The sequence below is a fragment of the Cibotium barometz genome, chromosome 15 (genome assembly GCF_041138505.1).
Source record: "Cibotium barometz isolate CiBa-2024 chromosome 15, ASM4113850v1, whole genome shotgun sequence".
NCBI classification, from domain to species: Eukaryota; Viridiplantae; Streptophyta; class Polypodiopsida; order Cyatheales; family Cibotiaceae; genus Cibotium; species Cibotium barometz.
In genome coordinates, this window is record NC_141060.1 from 3,564,870 (window position 1) to 3,589,189 (window position 24,320).

General features: G+C 46.4%; 1 protein-coding gene across 7 annotated transcripts in view; it reads right to left on the reverse strand.

The window, feature by feature from the left end:
* Positions 1 to 217: 217 nt before the first annotated feature.
* The window catches only part of LOC147630863 (uncharacterized), a 48,130-nt gene continuing 24,027 nt past the window's right edge, over positions 218 to 24,320 (reverse strand). For 4 of the 7 annotated variants that reach the window (XM_086809231.1, XM_086809235.1, XM_086809232.1 and 1 more), the window contains exon 3: positions 5,140 to 5,965. In XM_086809231.1, the coding sequence (XP_086665357.1) occupies positions 5,657 to 5,965 (309 nt within the window). In that variant the 3' untranslated portion in view covers positions 5,140 to 5,656. Of the gene's footprint in view, positions 924 to 1,623; positions 1,699 to 5,139; positions 5,966 to 24,320 lie in introns of those variants that run through there. The other 3 variants (XM_086809236.1, XM_086809237.1, XM_086809238.1) reach the window with 1 other exon arrangement.

Genomic DNA, 24,320 nt, shown 5'->3' on the forward strand with positions numbered 1-24,320 from the left:
TGCCATGATCAGGGCCTGCTTTATTACCTTGATGTAATTGAAACAAGTCAACCAAATATCTGGCCAAAAACTCAAACTTCCGTAACATTTTCTATGTTTTAGAATCGCCTAAGAAAATGATAACGAAGCACTTCGAGGCTGAGGACACCATTATTGTCCTTGCTAGAGGTTGCACAAGGTACTCATTGTAAAGGGATTCGTACTCAGAGCACTCAGGTATCTTTGCCGAAAAGATAACTTTAAGTAGTAGAAATCAGAAGAACAGATCTCCAGCCTAACAAAATCTACTCAAAAAACTTGAGAGAACTTTGGCAAGGAAACATCTGTTCCTGTTTATGAACAGTTCCAATCAAATTTTATCTACACTCGATCAACTCTGACAGGTGCATCATTTAAGATTCGTGAACATTGATTTTCCCATTTAAAACCTGCATTGCTGAAGACTAATCTTCTTTTAAACAAACCCTGCCCATGAAATGGGTGGAGGCTTGGATGTGAGAGATCCCCCATCCAACAGCTGACGGGCAATCAAGATGGGAGGCCACGGCCTGCACACCCCTTAAGTCTGGAAAGGGCTTTATTGCCTCAAGGAGTACACACTATAAAACATCAAAGGTAAAACCTTTTTCTTGGTGCAAGTGAATTTTAACCTGCTGAATGCTCATTAATTAAGTAGAAGCACTTCCTCTTGCACCCAAAGTCTCAAATGAAGCATTGGCTAAAAACCCAGGCCCAAACCAGTGGAATGAAGAAATAAACATATGGTTACAGGAGAAGGGGAAAAACAACAGACAGCAATACAATCAAGTATTAGAGCGTGAACTTCTTGTAGTTGAGGCCCAAACACCAAATACAAGAAACCAAAACACCACAAGGATGGCCCAATATCGTGCAGGCCCATACTTAATCCTAGGCAATACACCCTGCACAAGTAGTAAATCAAAATTAGTCAATCTCCAAGTGTGAAATCAGCCAAGAGAATGAACATACACAGGTGCACACATGTGTGCATATATGTATACGTGTGTGTGTGTGTGTGTGTGTGCAATACACCTACTTCCGACATTTGTTCAGACATTCTCTACATGACTGCCGAAACTTGCACCAAATAGACAATCAGCAATATATGGACTTCTTTGACTGCTTCTAGGCAGTCAATTCCATGGGTCCTATGTAGGGACCTCCGTTGTATCATGATGTTTTGTTTGTGGGTTTTGTGGGTTTTCATCTCGCAACGAGGTTTCCCACTGGTAATATAAGAATTACTATAAAAAAGTGTGTGTGTGTGTGTGTGTGTGTTTATGTTTGTATTTGTATTTGTATTTGTATATGCATATGCATATTCATATTCATATGTTATGTTTATGTATTTGTATATGAATATGCATATGTTTATGTTTATGTTTACAGTGGTATATGCATATGCATATTTATATGTTATGCATATATATGTTCGTACATACATACATACATACCCCTCCCCACACACACAGGTGTGTGTGTGCATGCCTGCATGCGTGCATGTACACACTGTTATACAAACATAGAATTTCCTTTTGTTCTAAAAGCACATACTGGTAGTTTAAAACAGCAAATCTAAAAATGAATTAAAGATATCCTTACAAAACGAAGAAAAACCACAATTGAAAGAGCACAAAGTCCTCCAAGCAAAACATTAAGGCCTCTCCTTGCAACACCCTGCACCCAAAAAGAATCAATGTCACACAAATCTACATAGACATTAGAAATAGGAGGTGAAACCGAACTTCAAAGTACCCATTGAAAAGGAAACAAAGCAGTTAAGTGGCATTCAACCCACATGGAACGGCCCAGCCACGACACATCTCTTGTCTAGTTCAATCTGTCACCATCAGGCGAGTGGCAGGTACCCTCCTCTGCCGTGTAGGGTTTTACGTGTTCACACAAGCCCCAGTGAACAAAAGAAACAGGAAGTCGGGCAACAATGTCAACAGGCCAACCAAGTCAAACAGCAACCCCAACCTACAGCAGAGGGCTTTGACTTGAGACTTGCTAGAATAACAATGAATCACACCTATCATGCATCAGCCCCAGATAAATCCATACGCATGTCATAAATACGTAGCTACCCATCATTAGGGTTTAGCAAAGAGACAGGCCACTGTGATCTCTACTGATAAAGGAACAAAGGCCCTGAGCCAAGTGACACTGGAAAAGCACATGATTCAGTTAAGAATTATAGGTGAAAGCACACCTGTGACAGGGATTGACAAGAGCAAGAGGCATTGGCCTACGAGAGCAAAAGGAGGAAAACAAATCTAGCAATGCACACAGCCATAAACATGTAAATCAGATCAGTGATGGAATGTCCGTAAACAGACCAAAAAGGAATGGCTGGCTGCAGCCACAGTGGGCAGGCTTGGATGCCCATGGGAGTACAAAAAAAGCATTAAAACATTATATTGTATGCCAGTCATAACTGGTCCATTGTTATGGGAAACTCCTGGAAACACAGGATAACGTGTTTCACTGTTTCCGTATTCAAAACCATGAGTTCCCCATTTTGTCTGTTTCCCTCTGGCCATTTCAGCTGTTTCCCCAACAGCACCTGCGTTCCTCCCTTTGCTTGATGTCTGAATGATTCTGGTTGAAAAACAATCAATTATTCCTTACGTTTTTACAACACTACCAGACATTGGCAAGACTATTTGACATTGGTATTAGAACAGTTTGGAATGTGGCACAACAGCAACAAACCTAGCAGCATGTTCAATTGCAGCAGCAACAAACCCACCATCAGCTCGGCAAACGCCTGGATGCAACTGCTCAACAAGCATCTAGAAACAGAGGAGAAACTCCAAGAAAGAAAGAAAGAAAGAAAGCTGTATTAACGTCTACTAAAGGCCGAACTCGACCTATGAGACAAATCAATGTACAATTGTCAATGTCTTCTGGATGTCCAGAAAAAAAAGGACAAAATGAACATGAAATAAAGTATGAAAGTACTGAGCTAGTGGGGGGGAGTGATGGATGGAGCACTACTGCTAGAGAGACTCAGAGAGAGGTAGCCACCAAAAAACAAGCTTGACCACAGCCTTGTCCAGTGCCTCAAAACACATGTGCCCTTGATGATTTGGCTGCCTGGAGCTTGTAAATTCGGCCTAGCGATCTACTAACTGCTTCCAAATCTTGTCCTCCTCACCATGTCCGGAGCCCAGCTCTTGGCCTAATAAGCTGCCCGGACATTTATGCAAAGGATAATCCAAGTGGGTTGCACTCACTTAATATGCAAGACAATGCATGACCTAGACCTAGATGGACATTGGCCGACTTGTTCCTAGACAAGGGCTGTACTTATGTTCATTTATGTCGACATCGCACCCTAGTACAGTAGTTGCACATGTAAATGGCATGGGTCAAGTGCTGAGGCTTTCACACTACCGCTTCACCAGCATCCCCGCTGCTAAGGTTCTAGTGGTCCCTGACCCTTACAGACCAGCAATGAGAGCTCATCAGCAGCAATGCAGCTTGACCAATCTCATGAGCCCACTACAACAAGCTATAGATGGCGTGATCACACCCCCATAGTAGAGACAATTAGTTTCACCTAGACAAACATTGTTGGAGTGGAGATTAATGTAGCAAGTTGCAACACACACAGAGATGCAACAAGAGATAGATGGAAGCACAACACTCAAAGTAGATTGATAAGACTGAGTGAAGTACAAGTGAAGTGACATGATACGGTCACTTACACACTCATAAGAGTGCATACATACGCTTGGGAGAAAAAACCTCCTAAAGAGGAAAAAAGTGCCCTAAGTCCCGACCCATTATTAGCTTACGTCCACACATCACTACCATATAAATGCTACAAATCTGCCCTGTAGTGATGATAGCTTGGCTTATGTCTCTACACACGACAATGTGGTAAATAGGTTCACGAAGGCTCTCTCACGAGAGAAGTTCAAAACTTTTTGTAAAGCTTTGGGCTAATTCCCATTTGGGATCGATCAGCCACATGCTGTTGTCCAACACCAAGATCTACCAAAGGCGTCTAAGACACACACTCCACAATCATTGTAAAAGCTGCCCTGTACTCGGCTTCACAGCTCAAGGTGGCCACTGTTGACTGCTTCTTGCCAAGCCATGATCGCTGTAAAAACTGCCCTGTACTCGGCTTCACAGCTTGAGGTGGCCACTGTTGACTGCTTCTTGCCAAGCCATGATATACATGAATCGTCAAGGTGAAAGCAAAAGCCACTAGTGGACACTCGCGTGTCATAACATTCAACCCAATTGGAATCACTAAAAGCATGCAGCTAAATATCACCCCCCTTAGCATAGAATAAGCCAAGGCGCCATGCAAGTATCTGAATACTTACTTGGCAGCCTGCTAATCCTTACTTCCGAGACTGTGCATAAACCTGCTCACCCCAAATTGAATGTCTGGCCTCGTATTGCATAGATAGATGAGGCACCCAACAGCCTGTTAATAAAGTGATGCATCAAATGGTTCACCTGCATCCTTGAGACTAAACCTAACACCTGTCTCTACTAGGATAGCAACAGGCTTAGAGTCTTCAAGACCAAACCATGTAAGCAGCCTCAGTATGGACTTTAACTGCAACATCACAATATTATCATCACGCTACATAAACTGTATGCCCAAATAATAATGCAACAAGCCCATAGTTACTAGACGTTTTTAAAACGGGAAGTAATACGACTTTTATACTTTTTAAAACGTTTTTATTTTTGGAGAAGTTTTTGATTTGTTAATTTTTTTAAGCTATAATTATAGCCTGTATTATATATATATAGTTTTTAAGCTATAATTATAGCCTGTATTATATATATATAGTTTTTAAGCCTAGGAACCATAAATTTTATGTATAAAAGTTAAACTTGTACATAAAAACTCAAGAGTGAACAATATGAAGCCTATGACTATCATCATTCATTAAATCATAATGATAATACATTCATATGGCCCCAGGCTCCCAAGGGTCTAGTGGCGGCAATGCCATTCAACATTAACTTTAATATTGATATACCAATGACCATTCAACATTAACCATTCATGTATATTATAAACTTTAAAAACCAAAAGAATAATAACAGAAGAACAATCAAGACGGTAGAAGCTAGAGCTAAGAGACAACAGGTAACATAATCCACCATCCATGATTCAAGTCCAATCAAAATGATACATCAAACTAAAGTCTGGGGCAACTTACAAGGCCCAAGTGGCAAGAGCCAAGACCAAGCGCTCCAGAACTCAAAAAACTATGTAACATAATCCACCATCCATGATTCAAGTCGAATCAAAATGATACATCAAACTGAAGTCTGGGGCAACTTACAAGGCCCAAGTAGCAAGGGCCAAGACCAAGAAAGTGGCAAGTGCTCAAAAACTCAAAAAACTATGTAGTACAAGGATGCTGCATCACATGCAGTAGCCATACAACACACTACACATAACACAACTGCCAAGTACAAACGAAATAAAAATAATGTCAAGACTCAAGACTGACACTCTAGAGTCTACACATCCATCTCAACATCAGATGTCTCAGCGTCTGAATCTGTAGTGTAAGTAAATAAATCATCTGGATTTGACTCCTCTGTGCTGCAGCACTCCAACTTGTGCCAACTCGAGAACTAGATCTCGCCACTAATGAACTGGTGGTGACCTAAATTCGGGCTTTGACTCTCGAATGGCTCCATGTGGTGGAGATCGATTGCATGGCGTCCTCGTAGAGCATAGCATAAATGTCAAGTCGACATTCACATGGTGAGGCTCAATGGGATTGCCTTTCTCCTCAAGAAGACGAAGCTTGCAATGGCAATACACCAAACGCTCCAACTGAGCGGTAGATAATCTTTTCCTCTTCTTTGTGTGGAAGTGGACCCATGTACTCCAGTTTCTCTCACAAGGACCCGAGCTGCAGTTCTCTGAGAGAACTCTCATGGCAATGCTTCTCTGCCATTCAGAAATGAGAAGAACTTAGAAGCTGCTATAATAAATGAAGATTCAAGAAGTTAAGGAAAATTTATTAAAACTCCATCACTTTAGGACCACAAGCAACAAAGTTCCTACTAGATGGGGAGCGCCAACGCCATATTTCTCCCACCATGACATAGTCTCAAGCTGGCACACTCGTAGGCGAGCAATGGGGGACCCAAAGTGTTTTCCTGTGCCATTCCAAAAGTGTAGGTGCTCTTGCTCTAGTATACTCAACTATTATACATCTCCACCAGCCAAATCATCGATGTACTCCCTCCAGCCATCCTCAACTCCACACACAAGAATTGCTTATCATCTCTCCATAAAGGACGGAGGATGTGTACAACAGCATAAATTGGTCTATGAAACCAATCCCATCGATTGAGCCCCGCATTGCAAAGACCCGTCACCCAAATTGATGGTTGAAACATAATACATAAAATATTGAAATTCAATACCCAAGTTATGCATAAATGATACAACTTACAAGTCAAAATTACAAAGATAAGGATGAATGTTCAATGCAATAACGTACTTCTCCTCTTCTTCCAAGCCTTCAACCTTGTTAATGCATTCACCAATCTTATCCATATACTCATACAATAAGCCAAGTGTGTTGCCCTCCATATTGGTGATGCGTAAGACATTATAGAATGGTTGTAGAATCCTCACCAACACTTCAGCCTTCTTCCAAAAGGCTTCCTCTCCAATTATAGTGGTTTCAAGTTTCACATATTTGGGCCTTCTTTCTTTCACATCCTTCCTCTCAAACCATGCGCATGAAACAATTGTGTGGAAGGGTCCGGCCCAAACTCGTAGTACCCTATCAACTAGAATAAACATATAGGCAAATCTAGTAGACGAGGGTTTTTGGAGCTGCAGCTCACTCTCTACTCTAAAGATATTCAGCACCTTTGGTCTCTTTGTCAAAAATTTGACAATAAACTTTAAGTGGCCAACACTTTGGCAACCCACGGCATCTTCTCCACATCCTCCATCAACAAATCTAAGCTATGTGATGCACAAGGAGTCCAAAAAAAATTTGGAAACTCCTCACACAACATATGGCCCATACTGACACAATTAGAGCCATTATCTCCATTATCTGTAATAACCTGCACTATGTTCTCTGGGCCTATCTCCATCACAGCCTCACGCAAGTGTCTCTAAATGAACTCCCCTATCACCATTGTGCCTGGTAAAGAGGCATCGATAGCCTTGAAGAACATAGTGCCCTTGCAGGAGGACACCAAAATGTTATACACTTCTGTTACGTACATCTGACCATCCATCACATAGAAGTGTGCATCCATATTTCTCCCATGTAGCTCTAAGTGGTTGTATGTCCTCTACTTGCATACGCTCTCTCCTAAGCTCACGGGTGCACAAGGCCTCGTATGAAGGTCCCTCCCACTCATAGCCGATGCGGCTCACTGTCCTCATGCAACTTTTCCAACGCTTTGTCTTCAATATGTGGAAGGATAATGCACATTGAATGAACAATCTGGTTAACTCCCTTGTAGCCGCTGCCACAGCTTGCTTTTGGATGCCCGCTTTCACACTCCCCCTCTTCAACGCATTCACAGTGAGCATGACAGTGCACCACTGACATGCATTTGCATGTGCACCGAACTTAAAGCCACATCTTGCCTGGCTTGACCCGATCCTTCCCTTTCCTCTTCCTGATCCTTTCTGCTTTTGGTCACAGCAGAAGGGGCAAAGGCGGGAGCAGAAGAGGGCAGAGGCGGAAGCAACATAGAAGACAAAGGTAGAGGTAGGAGCATAGGGTGGGGGACAAAGGCGGAAGTAGATGGTGAGGGGGCAAGGCGGGAGTAGAAGGGGCAGGCAGGAGTATGGCAGAGGCGGGAGCAGATGGTGGGGAGGCAAGGAAGGAGCAGAAGGGGCAATGATCCACAAAAGAATAAGATACATGATAAGAACCTGCACATGTCCTGCTAGGTAAAGGAGTAGCTAACTTGTTGTCTCGCAATGTCTGCACCAACCATTTTGGCATACTCTTGGACGCCTGTAGGACTTCCCTTTCCTCATCCACTACATCATCCATAGTTGCCTCATCAATAGGTTGATTTGTGGGTTGAAATTCGAGGTGATTTTCGACCAGTATGGACTGATTTGCAGCACCTTTTTGAGCATTCATTTGCTCCACAGCTACCTAGCATTGTACAAAGATAGGAGTGTATCAAAGATGTCCTATGAGCATACATTTTGCTGTTTTTTACATAAACGCATGGGCTGAACTGCGTTCTCAACAAATACACCAAAATCCGCTTTGTGGCCAAAAGGTAGAGTCTATACCCTTGGCTTTCTGAGCTATATCCCACAAAAACACATTTTACCGCCTTATTATCCAGCTTATTGCGATGTTGCTCATGCACAAGAGCATATGCAAGACAACCAAAAACACGCAAATAATCCATAGACATTCCAAGCTTCATAAGGAGTAATTGTCTGCAAGGCCTTGGTGGCATAGTCACAAGAAACACCGTTCCTTGTGGTCTTGAACAATGGAACGGCATTTCCTATTCGCATGGAACCCCAAAACGGCTCAAAACGGTCGATGACGTGGTGGACGACCGAGAATGCTTGATGCCAGCTGAAGAAAAAGAATCATTCAAAACAGCTTGAACTAAAGGCAAATAAAATTCCCACTTACCTTGCTTATCGTGGACATAACACTTCAGCACATCAAAGGCCAAGTGGTTGTATATCTCTGTCTGGCCGTTCGACTATGGCTGGAATGCACTGGAAAAATTCAATTTAGTACCAAAGTTATCAAACAATGCCCTCCAAAAATGACTGGTAAACTTGGCATCTCGGTCTGACACTATGGTCCTAGGAATCCCACCAATCGGGTACCAATGCCGAATGAACAACTGGGCAACATCCTCAGCGGTCACATTGGCCCTGCAAGGAATAAGCATAACAAATTTGCTAAATCTATCAACAATAGTTAAGCACTGCGTATTACGCTTACTCGGGGTGGATGGTCAGATTGCGCTACGGAAAGGAAGTGCGTTTTCCTGCTATGGCGAGCTTCGACAACGAGAGAGACCAAGAACCTTGGGACCAAAGTGCACCAGGCAGCCCAGCTAGGACACCAAGCTTGAGTGTTACAGATATGTTCCAGCACATGGTGCGAGCAATCACAGACCAGACGACCAAGTTGGAAGAGCAGAAGGCGCAGATTGAGGCTCTGGAAGAACGTACCCGTTGCCCAGCGTTGCGTTTTCCATCTCCTCCTCCCTCTCCTTCTGTATCCCAGATTCCATATCCTCGACACAGGGACCCTCTCGCAGGGTCACGACCACAGCCGAGCTCTTTGCGTGAGTTGCAGATGCGTGCATTGGAGATCCGACAACGAGAAGACAAAGCCTTGCGACGCGTGGAACATGAGCGTTACCTCAAAGCTTTGGACGCCAGATTGACACCGACGGCGCCCTCGAATCATTTTTCCGAGAAAATGAACTTCAATAAGTATAATGGTAAACTCGATCCCACAACTCTTTATTCATGGTTGCATCAATTTGAAGCTTACTTTGCCACAATTAGAAAAACAGATACTGACAGAGTGATCTTAGCAAGTTGAGACTTGGAAGGTGAGGCCATTTCTTGGTGGACTCAGTGGGCTCATGCCCACACGAGATTAGATATGGCAGCTTATGTGTGGGACGAGTTTGTCCCCGACCTTAAGCAGCAGTTTCTACCGCCCCACTACCTTGAATGACTCGAAGACAAGTTCAGGGGAGCACGTTAGAACGCGCAACCAGTCCTTCAGTTTGCCAATAGAATTTCGACCTTATGTTTGCAATTAGGCTTATTTGATTTGGACAAGAAAGGGCAGTTTTTGTATGACCTTGACACGCAAATCCAATGGGAGGTACGTATGTTTAGGCCAGCCACCTTTGAAGATGCACTCTCGCTTGCGCATAGTGCAAAAATGAAGCATAATGGTGGCAAGCCCAAGACTTCCCAGCCGGCTTCTCCCAAGGCTACCACCTCAAGGGACAAAGGCTAGAACCAGACGGGGTCTTCCCAAGGACAGAGCCTGGAAGCCTCTGACTCCAAGAACTTGAACAATGCGTCTACGCTTACTCCAGACCAAAAAGTAGAGGCAAGCAAGACAGGTGGCAAGTTGAGTGCTGAGGAGCTTTCTCAGTAGTACAAGGAGGGTAGATGTTTCTTTTGTCATACAAAAGGACAAATTGTGATATGCAGCGGAAGTCTTTGTATTGGAAGATCCTGTCACACAAATGCTCACACCGTCTTCTGTATCCTGAGTTTCGTGAGTTTAGCAATCCACTTTAATACTTCAAACTTTAAAGAGATGAGAGAGAGAGATAGATGAGAACTGTACACCAGATTGGGTCCCGAATTACCCACTGAAGGGTCCCCTATCCCGATAACGAGATAGTATTTGCTTTATTACTTTAGAGAGAATGACTTTGGACTGTAGATAAGCCGAACGCAAGATCTCGCAGGATCGGAGAGTGGCTGATCTGTACACTGCTGTAGAAACACCTCGATGACTTGATCTCGAGCCTATGCACTCTTCCCAAGGGCATGAGGAAGGGCTGCACACCTGAGGCTGAGAGAAGAAGAAGGTGGACTGTTCTACACTATGTTAGAATGCTGAAAACACATATGAATGCTGTGTTACCTTCGCCAGATGACTGCTGCATGTGTGGATGATGCATAGAAGGCTGGACACTGATGCAAACAACAGATTCAGGGCTGGAAACTGCTGTAGACTGAATCTTCAGGGCTGGAATCTGCTGTGGACAGAAACGCTGAAGTGTAGAGAGGGCTGAGGACTGAAACGCATGAGAAACAGGGGACTGCAGGGCTGCTGCTGTACGGCTGGAACAGAAACGCAGGACTGCTGCTGTACGGCTGGGCAAAAACGCAGAGAAGATGCACTGTTTGCTGGCGTTGAACTATGCTGAACTGTGGGCTGAATCTGGGCCTGAACTGATGCTGAATTCAGGGCTGAATGATGCTGAAGGCAGGCGCCTAGGGCTGGCTGAAGCTATGGTTCTCAAGGGGCTGGAGAAGAAAGCTTATGGGCTCTAGGACTGGATTAGTCTTGGGCTGAAAGCAAGGAGAAGGAGAGCTCTTAGCACAATGAAGATTGAATGAGAGAATAGGCTCTAGGCAAGCCTATTTATACTAACTGGAGGTTGGTCATTTAATAAAGTTTTATATTTATAAATGCCCAATAATGCAAATAATGCTAAATAAATACTATAAATATGGAAAAAATACCAGATAAATCCCAGTAAATTCCCTAAGGCTTCGGGGATGTTCTAAATGATGCACAAGCATATGAATGCATATTATGCAGGATGCAGAGTGCTTTCTGATGCAAACCCCAAGGCTTCTACTGACTCTACATGCATGAATGATTCTCTCCAAGTGGGTTAAGGGACTTGACTGACTGACTGACCCACTAAGGCTGAGGAATGACCTACGTAGCTCGTGCCTGACTTATCCTGGACTGAGGATGTACAATGGGGTCACGGCGTACGACAATTATCATCCTATTGGGTTCTAAAACTGTACAACTGCTGCATTTTTTATGATGAGCCATCTTGTCACCATGCACTGAGTGTAGAGTGCATGTGACATTCCCTCCTGATTAGCTTGGCGGCAGGTTCATGGCTTCCAAGTAGTCCGCCAATAACTGGGGATACTCCTGGAAGAACTCCTCGTCGAGCCATACGGCTTCGTGGGTACCTCGATCTCGGAATTTCGTATAGAACTGACGAATCCGTCGACCGGAACCATGCTTCCATCGATGAAGAAGGATCTGCTCAGGCTCAATAACTTCTGCCTCGTCTACCACGTCTGGCTGCTGTTCATCTGAAACATCAAACACTTCTGGACCAACATATGGTTTTAGCCAAGAAACATGGAAAACATCATGCATTGTCCAACTGGCAGGCAACTTTAACTTCATTGAGACATCACTTATCTTCTTAACTATTGGAAAAGGGCCAAAACTACGGAATGAAAGCTTGGGACAACGTTTGCCCACTTGTTTCAATCTCTGCTTCATGATACGCAAATAGACCCAATCCCCTTCCTTGAAGTGGACATCTCGTCTAGATTTATTTGCCTGTCTGCTATATGCTTCCTGAGCTTTGGTCAAGCGGTCCTTGACTGACTCAATGATCTCGGAAAATGCTTCCGTGGTTTTATTAGCCTCTAAAGATGGAGACACCATTCTCGTCAAAAGAGAAGAAAAACGGCGACCAAAGGCTGCTTCATATGGAGTCTGTCCGACACTGGATGAATGAGTGTCGTTCAAGATAGCTTGGACCAACGGAAGATAGTGCTCCCATTTGGACTGCTGGTCATGACAATATGACTTGAGAACATCGAAGGTCAACTGATTATAAATTTCTGTCTGGCCATCTATCTGGGGATGGAATGCACTAGACAACTGCAACTTAGTTCCAAAGTTTTCAAATAATGCCCTCCAGAAATGCGAGGTAAACTTGGAATCTATGTCTGATGTTGTGGTGCTAGGCAAACCACAAATTGGATACCAATGCTTGAGAAACAGACGGGCTACGTCCTCGGCTATGGCCGTATGCTTGCATGGGATGAGCATGCAGAATTTACTAAAGCGATCCACAATGGTAAAACACTGAGTGTTACGCGATCCAGTGGATGCTGGTAGAGGCCCTACAAAGTCCATAGATATGTTGATAAAAGGGCCGTCGGGGATAGGCAAAGGTTGAAGTAAACCTGCCTTCTTTGAATGGGAAACCTTGACTTTTTGACAAATCTTACAGGCTTGTACATGTGCATAGACATCACGCCTCATCTTTGGCCAATAAAAGGACCGTTCTAATTTCTCGAGGGTATTGTTGATACCCCTATGTCCTCCAACTAAGGAATCATGGGCATCGTGGAGAAGAGCAGAACGCTTTTCTTGAGTAACACAGAGACGGTTCTTGTAGAACAACCAACCGTTCTGTACTGAATAGTGGCCAGGCTCAGAAGTGAGGGCCAAACTATACTGAGTACCAAACTCAGGGGAGTCGACATATTGGTCTTTCATACTATCCAAGTCCTTCCCCGTGATTTCGAGAATGGTAGCTTCTTGGACTGCCTGGATGCTGGACTTTCGACTGAGAGCATCTGCTACTGGGTTATGCTTACCAGGGATGTATTCAATCATACCTCCAAACTGTTGGAAGATTTGACTCCACCTGGCCTGTCGATCACTCCACTGGGCACTTGGCATAGTCTGAAGCCACTTAAGTGCTTGGTGGTCTGTTTTCACTATGAAAGCCTGTCCATAAAGAAAAGGCTTCCAATGTTTGAGCGCTGTGATCACACCCAAAAGCTCTTTGTCATATACCGAATAATTCTTTTCGGCGACATCCAACTTTCTGCTGTAATATGCCACGGGTCTATTGTCCTGCTGGAGGACTGCACCTATGGCTACATTGCTGGCATCCGTGATGACCTCGAAAGGTTCGTCCCATGATGCTAACTTTAATATAGGTGCTTCTGAGGCAGCTTTCTGGAGTGCACGGAATGCATCAAGTGCCTTACCTGTAACTGAGACTTTCTGCTTGCGAGTCTTCACCCCCTTGAGCAAGTCGGTAAGAGGTGCTGCAAGGTTGGAAAACTGATGGACATGTGTGCTATAGGCCTGACAAAGACCTACGAATGAACGGATTTCTTGGGCGGTCTTAGGAATGTCCCAATCTAAGATCTCCTGAACCTTTGATGGGTCCAGTCTAATCCCATCGGAACCGATGATGTAGCCCAAATACGAACTTCCTTAACACCAAAGATAGACTTTTTGGCGTTTATGTAGAGCTGATTATCTCGCAAAAGTTGCAAGACTTTCTCCACATCTTTCTCATGCTGCTCCGCAGTGGCTGAGAAGACTAGTATGTCATCAAGAAATATAAAAACACACTTTCCAATATGGACTGCAAAAATCCTAGACATCATCTTATTGAACGTTGCGGGTGCATTTGTAAGCCCAAAAGGCATGACTACGAACTTGTAGTGACCACGCTCTGTCCTGAAAGCTGTTTTTGGAATGTCAGCTTCAAAAATGCGGACCTGATGGTAACCACTCTTAAGGTCGATCTTAGTGAAAAACTTAGCACCGTCTAAACGCTCCAAAATGTACTCTATCCTGGGCATAGGAAACTTATTCTTGATAGTGAGTTTGTTTAATGCCCTGTAGTCTACACAAAGGCGTGCAGACTTGTCCTTCTTTTGGACAAATAGGATAGGTGCAGCAAATGGGGAGGAAGAAGGCCGAATGAATCCGGCTCGGAGAAGCTCAGATAACTGCTTTTCCAACTCGCCCTCTAAAGTCTTGGAAAGACGATAGGGAAACCTGCTAGGAGGATCTGATCCAGGGACCAAATCAATGTGATGGTCCTCAAGGCGAGAGGGTGGGAGACTGGGCGGGAGATCGTCCCTAAGCATAATGTCCTGGTGTCTGGATAGGAGGTCGGCTAACTGAGGGACTGAAGATGTAATGGATGCTACTAATGAGGGAGGGGCTGTTTGAGCACGAACATAAAGGAGTGCTCCTTCTGCTCCCTTGCGGATAGCTCGTCTGGCCTGGAGATGTGAAATCAATGGGATGCCAAGAATGCTTCTATCCCCCTGAATCATGACAGGCTCAGGAAAACCTTTACAAATAGTAAAAGTGTCCTGCCCAAAATTGGGAATAGGCTCATACTGACGGAACCACTGAATTCCTAAGATCATGTCACACCCTAACAGAGGGGAGACGATGAAATCTCGTTGAAATGAGGCCTTCTAAACTTCAAAGGCAAACTGCTGTGCCTTCTGGGAAATGTGGGTGCGAAGACCAGGTGTAAACCCGTCCACATCCAGATGATATGGGACTAAAGTGCAGTTCAATTTATTAGCCAACTGGGAAGAGATGGCGTCTTCAGAACTGCCCATATCGAAAAGGACTACAAACTGTCGGCCCTGGGCAGAGCCATAAGCTCGGATGAGGCTCTTCTGAGCAGCGTCGCTCTCACCCTCCTACTTAGCATCAAATACCACGGATGGCATAGGAGCATGGAAGGTAAAAGTTGAACTGCATTTGAGGTAGTAGGCGGAGCTGGAGGAGCTGGGGAGGCTGTGGCAACTGTGGCAGAAGGGGCTTTGGCAGCTTGTGCCGCTTGCCATTTGTGGCAATCCTTCTTACCATGCCCTATAATGTGACAGAGAAAACATCTATTTTCTGACTGGTACTTCCTTTGCTCCTCTGGAGGAAGATAACCTCCAGTAATGCCTGCTTTAGCCTTTTCATCAGGGGTTTTCTTAGGTTCTTTATTCTTCTTACCCCCTGAACTGGAGCTATTACTGCTGTCCTTCTTAGCATCTTTAGAAGATGCATTACCTTTCCCTGTCTGTGCAGCTGATTGCTATTGCTGGGGTTTGGTACTGGACTGAGATGTGTGCTTGGGCTTGCCCCCGTTGAGCTTCATTTCTTCATTCTGAGCGAGAGTCAGAGCCCGGTTATATGTACTTGGTTCAAAGTTACGAACTGTGAACCAAATGTTAGAGTCCAATCCACGAATGAATTGCTCCATCTTAGCCTGCTCAGATAACCCTAACTGCTGTGCTAAAGTAATAACCTTACTGGAAAACTGAAGCACTAGGGATCCGTTCTGTCTGAGTCCATAGAACTCGTCTTTCAGACCGGTCATGTACTGGGACGGGAGAAATCTGGTCTTCAGGTCATGGACAAAGATGTCCCAGTCAAAGGCTGTGACACCTGTGGCCTGGTCAGTATGAATACTAGACCAATGCTGCCACCAAGTGACTGCCTCACCAGTGAGATGGGGAGCCGCTAAGTGGACTTTGTCTTGTGGATCTGTGATCTTAGCTAATGGAAAATGAGCATTAAACTGATGAATAAATTGATTAACTGAAGAATGATCACACTTACCATCATACTTGCTGAAATTCGGTTGACTGCGAATGATGGTGGTTGATGCTGCTGCGGGATGCTGGCTGGTGACACCTATGACTATGGAGACTGAGGAGAGCTGTTGATACCTCAAGTGTATGGCCTCCTTTTCCCGTTGGTATTCGAGTAACATACGTTCTCGATCAAGCTCACGTTGGTGTTCCCGAGCGGCGAGTTCAGCCTGACGCCGGTCTTCGTCGATCCTGCGTTGGGCTTCCTCATAGTCCCGTCTTTCTTCTTTTTCTCTTCTCCTTCGGGCCTCGTCCTCTCTCCTTTGTTGTTCCATCTGAAAGAAGAGGGAGATGTAGTCGGGTGCTGCTGGAGGTGTAGAAGGACGTGCTGTTGCTGCCTCCAAGAGTTAGAGACGGTCCATGAGTAGCTGGTTATGAGCTCTAAGAAGAGCTATGGTGTCTGCTGTAGGCGGAAGAACAAGGTCTCCTTCGGGGGAGACATCTTCCGACTGATGAGTACTCTCTCCTGTAGACATGATGCTGAAGTCGGTGGTCGTGCCGGAACGCAATCTAACCATCCAAGGATGCCCCCACGCTAGGATACGGTGTGTGTGGACTATCTGAATCTGATACCAATGTGATATGCAGCGGAAGTCTTTGTATTGGAAGATCCTATCACACAAATGCTCACACCGTCTTCTGTATCCTGAGTTTCGTGAGTTTAGCAATCCACTTTAATACTTCAAACTTTAAAGAGATGAGAGAGAGAGATAGATGAGAACTGTACAACAGATTGGGTCCCGAATTACCCACTGAAGGGCCCCCTATCCCGATAACGAGATAGTATTTGCTTTATTACTTTAGAGAGAATGACTTTGGACTGTAGATAAGCCGAATGCAAGATCTCGGAGGATCGGAGAGTGGCTGATCTGTACACTGCTGTAGAAACACCTCGATGACTTGATCTCGAGCCTATGCACTCTTCCCAAGGGCATGAGGAAGGGCTGCACACCTGAGGCTGAGAGAAGAAGAAGGCGGACTGTTCTACACTATGTTAGAATGCTGAAAACACATATGAATGCTGTGTTACCTTCACCAGATGACTGCTGCATGTGTGGATGATGCATAGAAGGCTGGACACTGATGCAAACAACAGATTCAGGGCTGGAAACTGCTGTAGACTGAATCTTCAGGGCTGGAATCTGCTGTGGACAGAAACGCTGAAGTGTAGAGAGGGCTGAGGACTGAAACGCATGAGAAACAGGGGACTGCAGGGCTGCTGCTGTACGGCTGGAACAGAAACGCAGGACTGCTGCTGTACGGCTGGGCAAAAACGCAGAGAAGATGCACTGTTTGCTGGCGTTGAACTATGCTGAACTGTGGGCTGCATCTGGGCCTGAACTGATGCTGAATTCAGGGCTGAATGATGCTGAAGGCAGGCACCTAGGGCTGGCTGAAGCTATGGTTCTCAAGGGGCTGGAGAAGAAAGCTTATGGGCTCTAGGGCTGGATTAGTCTTGGGCTGAAAGCAAGGGGAAGGAGAGCTGTTAGCACAATGAAGACTGAATGAGAGAATAGGCTCTAGGCAAGCCTATTTATACTAACTGGAGGTTGGTCATTTAATAAAGTTTTATATTTATAAATGCCCAATAATGCAAATAATGCTAAATAAATACTATAAATATGGAAAAAATACCAGATAAATCCCAGTAAATTCCCTAAGGCTTCGGGGATGTTCTAAATGATGCACAAGCATATGAATGCATATTATGCAGGATGCAGAGTGCTTTCTGATGCAAACCCCAAGGCTTCTACTGACTCTACATGCATGAATGATTCTCTCCAAGTGGGTTAAGGGACTTGACTGACTGACTGACCCACTAAGGCTGAGGAATGACCTACGTAGCTCGTGCTTGACTTATCCTGGACTGAGGATGTACAATGGGGTCACGGTGTACGACAATTATCATCCTATTGGGTTCTAAAACTGTACAACTGCTGCACTTCTGATGATGAGCCATCTTGTCACCATGCACTGGAGAGAGAGAGAGAGGGAGAGAGGAGAGGACACAGTATTGGGTCCCAAATACCCTCTGTAGGGCCCCCACCACGGATGGTGTATTTGCTTTATTAGAATGATGTAAATCTGAAAGAAAATACAGAAATCTTGACCTTTCTTGGCTGAGAAATCTCTGCCCTTGACCTGCGATCCTCCACCCCTTTGCTTTAGCAACCTCTTAGCTGTCCTAGCCCTGTTTTGCTTGAGCACTTGATGAATTGTGAGATAACACAATGGGATTGTGGATCTCCTATTTATACTTCTCATAAACAGCAGTCAGCCAGCTCTTATCCAGGCGGCCAGTTCACTTTTCTACCCACGACTATAAATCAGCATTAAATGCTGGAAAAATCACATAAAAAGCTGCGCATCATTTCATGGCTGGCTGGGGATCATGCGCATGATTCTAGATGGGCTGGGCACTGAATCTAGACTGCCTTGGGGACTGGGCAGCCTGTATGGGCTGCCCCAAACTTGCCCTACAGCCCTATAAAAGCTTCATGTATTGTCGGCTGCCCCTGGGGCTGTCCTACAACCTCTCCATGGCTCGTGGGTTCAGCTAGGGCCTTCCTGGCCCTCATGGGGGTGTTTTCACACTATCCCCATGCCCACACTAAGACTTGGGGTAGCCCTATGGGCTGGCCCCTTGTTCTAAAAGCAAACCCTAACTAACTACATAGTGATCTGGCATCCAGTACCATATTCATCCGGAAGGACGAGGATGCACGATATCTTTGGGTGCGGCTACAGCTTCGTAGTGACAAAGTCACCCACACTGCTGTGTGTTATTTTGCACCACGCCACTCCCCTTACGCCGCACAGCATGGCCAGTCACCGTACTTACCATTATATGAGGATATCATGGAGTTCTCACAGTTGGGGGAAGTCCTCCTACTCGGGGATTTCAACGCCAGGACGGGAAGTCAGCAGGTCCCACTACTCGGTCTAGATGACCCTATCAGACTACAGGAGCTGGACATCACTGACACAGGGCTGCAGCGATCATCACAGGACCGTGAAGAGGTCACAGTGTCTGGGAGATATTTCTTAGAGCTGGGCGCTGCACATGGTCTCGTTATCTACAACGGGATGTCCCGATGGCCCTCCTCCGGCGCCCTCACCTCCTTCCCTCGCTCAGGAGGTACTAGCACTGTGGACTACCTTATGGGATCTCTGGCTTTGGCACACCTTATCCCCGACTTCTTCATTCGGCCACCCCCTTTTGAAGCTGACCATGCCTACCTCTCTTTCACTCTTACCTGCACACCACCCATCCCTCCACCACCTCCCCCAATCTCACATTACACTCAGGTCCTCTTTGATCACGAGCTTGACCTTGTTTACTCCAACCACATCTACCACCAACTCTAGGATGTGGAACCTACTGTCCCCCTATCCACCCTCACAACACAACTCACCACCATACTCCACACATCCACTGCAGCTTCTTTCATCTGCACGCAGCCGTCTACCGCCAAGCCACCTTGCAGTTCCATGCCCCAGAACTCTTGGTATGATGACGAATGTCGGGCCACACGCTCCCGTCTTAAGCATGAGTTACGGATTGGGTCACGAAGCGCCAAGCGCAAGGGATTTCTCAACGGCTCACCCGACGCAAGAAACGAGAGTTCTATGCTCGGAAAGAGGATGAGTTATACCGACTTTTCTTAGGGCCGAACTGCAAAGAGGCATGTAGGAAACTCCGAGAACATCGCCCTCCCACACCTATCACTTGCACAGACACATGGCACGCCTATGCACGCTCCCTCTTATCATATCCCCCATCAGCCACCCCTACCCCCATCACGAGACCCCCGCCCCACCACCTCCACCTTCTTCACAAAGGGCATGGTCCTCAAGGCCATTCGTAGACTACGCAATGGGCGAGCCCAAGATCATGAGGGACTCACTGCCGAGTACATCTCACATGCCCATGATAACCTAGCGCCCCTACTAGCCTACCTGTTCAATAGAGCCCTTTGTGAAGGATTTCCACCCTCTTGGTCCACCAACACCATCACCCCCATCCTCAAAGCCGGAGATCCACTTGATTCTAATAACTACAGGACGATCATGATTGGTCACACATAGGCCAAACTCTATGGATCAGTGCTAGAGGCAGAGCTCAGTTCATTTGCAGAGAGCTAGGGATGCAGAACCTCAGGACAGGCTGGCTTTCGGAGGAGCTACTCTACCCTTGACCACATCTTCACCCTCCGTGCCATCATCGAGGAGGGTAGAGCACGACACCAGAGGATTTACTGCTGCTTTGTGGATTTCCGCAAAGCTTTTGATATTGTACCCCGAGCTCGCCTCTTACACCGTCTACAGGAGATCAGAGTCCCATCTGACTTGGTTTGGAGCATCATCGCCCTCTATGAGTCCATCACCGGACGAGTGAGAGCCCCAAGAGGTACATCACAAGAGATTTCCAGCACCATTGGGGTGAAACAGGGCTGCCCTCTTATCACCCACTCTTTTCGGCCTCTACATTGATGAGATCTCGAGCTTCATTGATGGATTAGGTGGGGCTGGTCCCACACTGGCAGGCATATTGATCCCCATACTACTTTATGCAGATGACATCGACCTCCTCTCAGACTCAGCCGAAGGGCTTCAGAGACAGTTGGATGCCTTACATGACCTTTGCACTCAACGGGACCTCTCTGTTAACCTTGGTAAAACCAAGGTAATGGTCTTCAATACCTCTCGCCCCGTCACATCCAAATTGAGCTTCACATATAGAGGGGATCCTGTGGAGATTGTCTCATCCTATGTCTACCTTGATGTCACTTTCAGTGGCCCACGCTTTACCATGCTTCCCGCAGCACATGCTAGAGTGACGCGGGGATATGCAGCCTTGAGCTTACTTGAGCGGCAGTGCTTCCAGGCACATTTCCAAGAGCCCAAGATGAAGGGTTGGCTTTTTGACACCCTCGTCACACCAGCCTTGATGTATGGAGCAGCTTTCTGGGGGCCAGATTTATCCGATGAGGATGAGCAACGAGTTGAGAGGCCCCAGGTCATGATGTTCTCCCGTATGATCCGCAGCAAACCATTAGTCCCACACCAGATTATCCACGCAGAGTTTCCTACAGCCCCGATGGTAGTGGAGGCACTCTTCCAGACAGTCACGTACCTTCATCGCATCAGTCATGGATCCCCACAGGTACCCGAGGCTTACCCTGGAGTCCTCCAGATAGCTAGCACTTGAGGGACACTCTGGAGTATGGTATGCATGCCCGACGCCCTTGACCCCCCCGTCGGCCCACGATCACCTCATCAGCTCCAGATCCAGGACATGCTCCACCGCCCTGGAGCTACCTTTCCACGTGACATAGCTGAGGGAGACCTCTCGGCCATACTCATCAACCCCATGCTTGACATTTTGGAGAGTGGTATACCATCTACTCGGAGCTGATGTTGCTCCCATGTTTTTATGTTCTTAGTATTCCATGACGAGTTTCCATGGACAGTTTTGTATCACCCCAGTGAGATAGCTATATTTATGTTTTCATTCTGTTTTATCTTCCATTCCATGATGAGATATGCCATGGACATTATTGTACCACTTTGGTCTCATAGGCCCATTGGGTCTTTAGTAGATGCTTAATCTCTCTCTCTCTCTCTCTCTCTCTCTCTCTCTCTCTCTCTCTCTCTCTCTCTCTCGCGCGCGCTGCACGCTTGTGGTCACCCTCTAGCTGCTCACGCTGTCCATGGCATGACGTCTTTGCTCTCTCGCTGCTCGCGCTGGCGATCTCACGCTACGCGTTGGTGGTCTGCGCACCCTTGTGCTGCTGCGCCTGGCACTGCCCTTCGTACCCACCCCGCCCAAGCTGCCCTGCTTACATTGCGCACCCCTACTGTACTGCGTTGCTGTGCTCGCGTTGTGCTGGCCTGCTCACACTGTGCTTGCGCTACTAGAAATTCTCTCTCTCTCTCTCTCTCTCTCTCTCTCTCTCTCTCTCTCTCTCTCTCTCTCTCTCTCGCGGCCAAGCTATATGCCTCTATTCTTGAGCAGGAGTTGAGCAGATGGGCAAAGAGACAAGGGGTCCGAGCTCAGGGACAAGCGGGTTTCAGGAGGAGATTCTCTACTTTGGATCATATCTTTACCCTCAAGGCTATCATTGAGGAGGGCAGAGCACATGGGAGGAGGATCTACTTGGCTTTGACACTGCCCAGAGCTAGACTGATGCGCAGGCTGCAAGACTTGGGGGTTCCATGTGAGCTCATTTGGGGTATTATGGCACTTTATGAGACAGTAGTTGGGCAGGTGCGGACTTCAGAGGGTCTCTCCCAGCCAGTACACTCCACTATAGGGGTGAAACAGGGCTGCCCGCTCTCTCTGACTCTATTTGGACTATACATTGATGAGATCTCTGATTATATTGGGACACGAGGGGACAGAGGAGCCCAGTTGGCTGGCACTTGGATACCTCTGCTCTTATATGCTGATGATATTGTGCTTATAGCAGACTCACCAAAGGGTATGCAGAGGCACTTGGATACTTTACATGCTTATGCACAGGACAGTGGGCTCTCAGTTAACCTTGGTAAGACCAAGGTTATGGTGTTTAACACTACAGCTCAGTGGGTCTGGAGATCAGCACCTATTTTCACATATGGGCAGGAGACAGTGGAGTATGTTGACTCATACACATATCTTGGAGTGGTGTTCACTCGGCCCACATTTTCCATGAGGGGGGCAGCAGAGGCCAGATTGACTAGAGGATATGCAGCACTAGGAGGTCTAGAGAGGATGTGCTCACAGGTACAGTTTTAGGAGCCACGCACTAAGCTGTGGCTTTTTGACACGCTGGTCACATCGGCTATGCTATATGGAGTACAGATCTGGGGGCCTAGCCTAGATCGTCACGGTTGATCACGATGCACATACGATGGATGGAGATCGATGGAGAGACCACTTGTGTCCATGATCTCCACGATGATTCGGGCTAAGGCCTTGGTACCCCATGAGATTATTAGAGCCCAGATGGGAGCACCACCGATCGTAGTCGAGGCTCTTGCCAGATCAGTTTCCTTCATTCATAGCACCTGGGAGCTTCCCCGACACCGGTATGCACGACTTGCTTTAGAGTCCTCTCATCAGCTAGCCATGGAGGGAGACACTTCATGTTGGTATGCGCAGATAGCATCCTGGTTTGAGCTCCACGGGTTCAGTTTAGACAGACTTCCACCCTTCCAGTACTCTCTGGAGGCACCCTCTCTCACCTTGACACATTCTGAGATTAGTAGAGTCATCAGACAGGACCTCATTCAGTTGGACACTAGGAGGACATGGCTAGAGCCCTCACAAGAGTTGGGGACGAAGATGGCTTTCTATAGAGACCATCTTCTCCGCACCACTCAGGATGGCTTTATACTTAGACCGAGCTACATGGATACCCATCTGTCTCATGGATTGAGGTGCGCCATTGGGCAGATCCGCACCTCTTCACATCAGTTAGAGATAGAGAAAGGCAAATTTAGAGGCATACCTCCAAGGGACAGGATTTGTCAGATTTGTTGGATAGAGCCAGAGACGGAGGAGCACTACATCTGTCGTTGCACAGCATATTATGAGATTCGAGGGCACTACCATTGCCTTTTCAGAGAGGGATTTGGTCCACTGGCTAGAGTCATGGACTATTGTGATCAGTGATGCTTGGGTTTTTATCTCCTGGAGATCCGCACGTTCAGAGAGTCTATTATTAGGAGCAGACGCCCGACTGGCAGGGAGTCCACACAGAGACAGATTACTGACTTCTTTAGAGGGACTACCCAGGAGGACACACAGCCGACAGCCCAACAGTGGGCACCCCGTGGGACTCTAGTTGAGAGAGCTATCCAGTTGGGCAGCCCGAGGGTTCACGGATCCTCACATCGGAGACGGTGCCTACACCGGAGGATTGAGAGCATCATTGCGAGGCATCGGGCTCGTCCGACCAAGCATCTCACTATGGCAAATATCCAGGCCTTCCGGCAGAGACCCATGCTAGAGGTCCTAGGATGATTACGACTCCAGCCATATACTGTTGTACTCACTGTCACTTTTGTACTCCCCCATATTCATGTATTCATGTATCCATGTACTCATGTACCCCATTTTGACTAGTAGCATTAGCTTCCCACTCTCCCTAGTTGCTGCTTCCGAATGCTCCCTACTGATGTATTGTAGGGCTAGATACTTACCTTCAATTCTTTCTTTTCTTTTCCAGACAGTGTATCAGATGTCACATGGTTGTAACTTTGGTCTCATAGGTCACTTTGGCCTTTTGAAGACGTTAATATAACATTTCATTTCATTTCATCTCTCTCTCTCTCTCTCTCT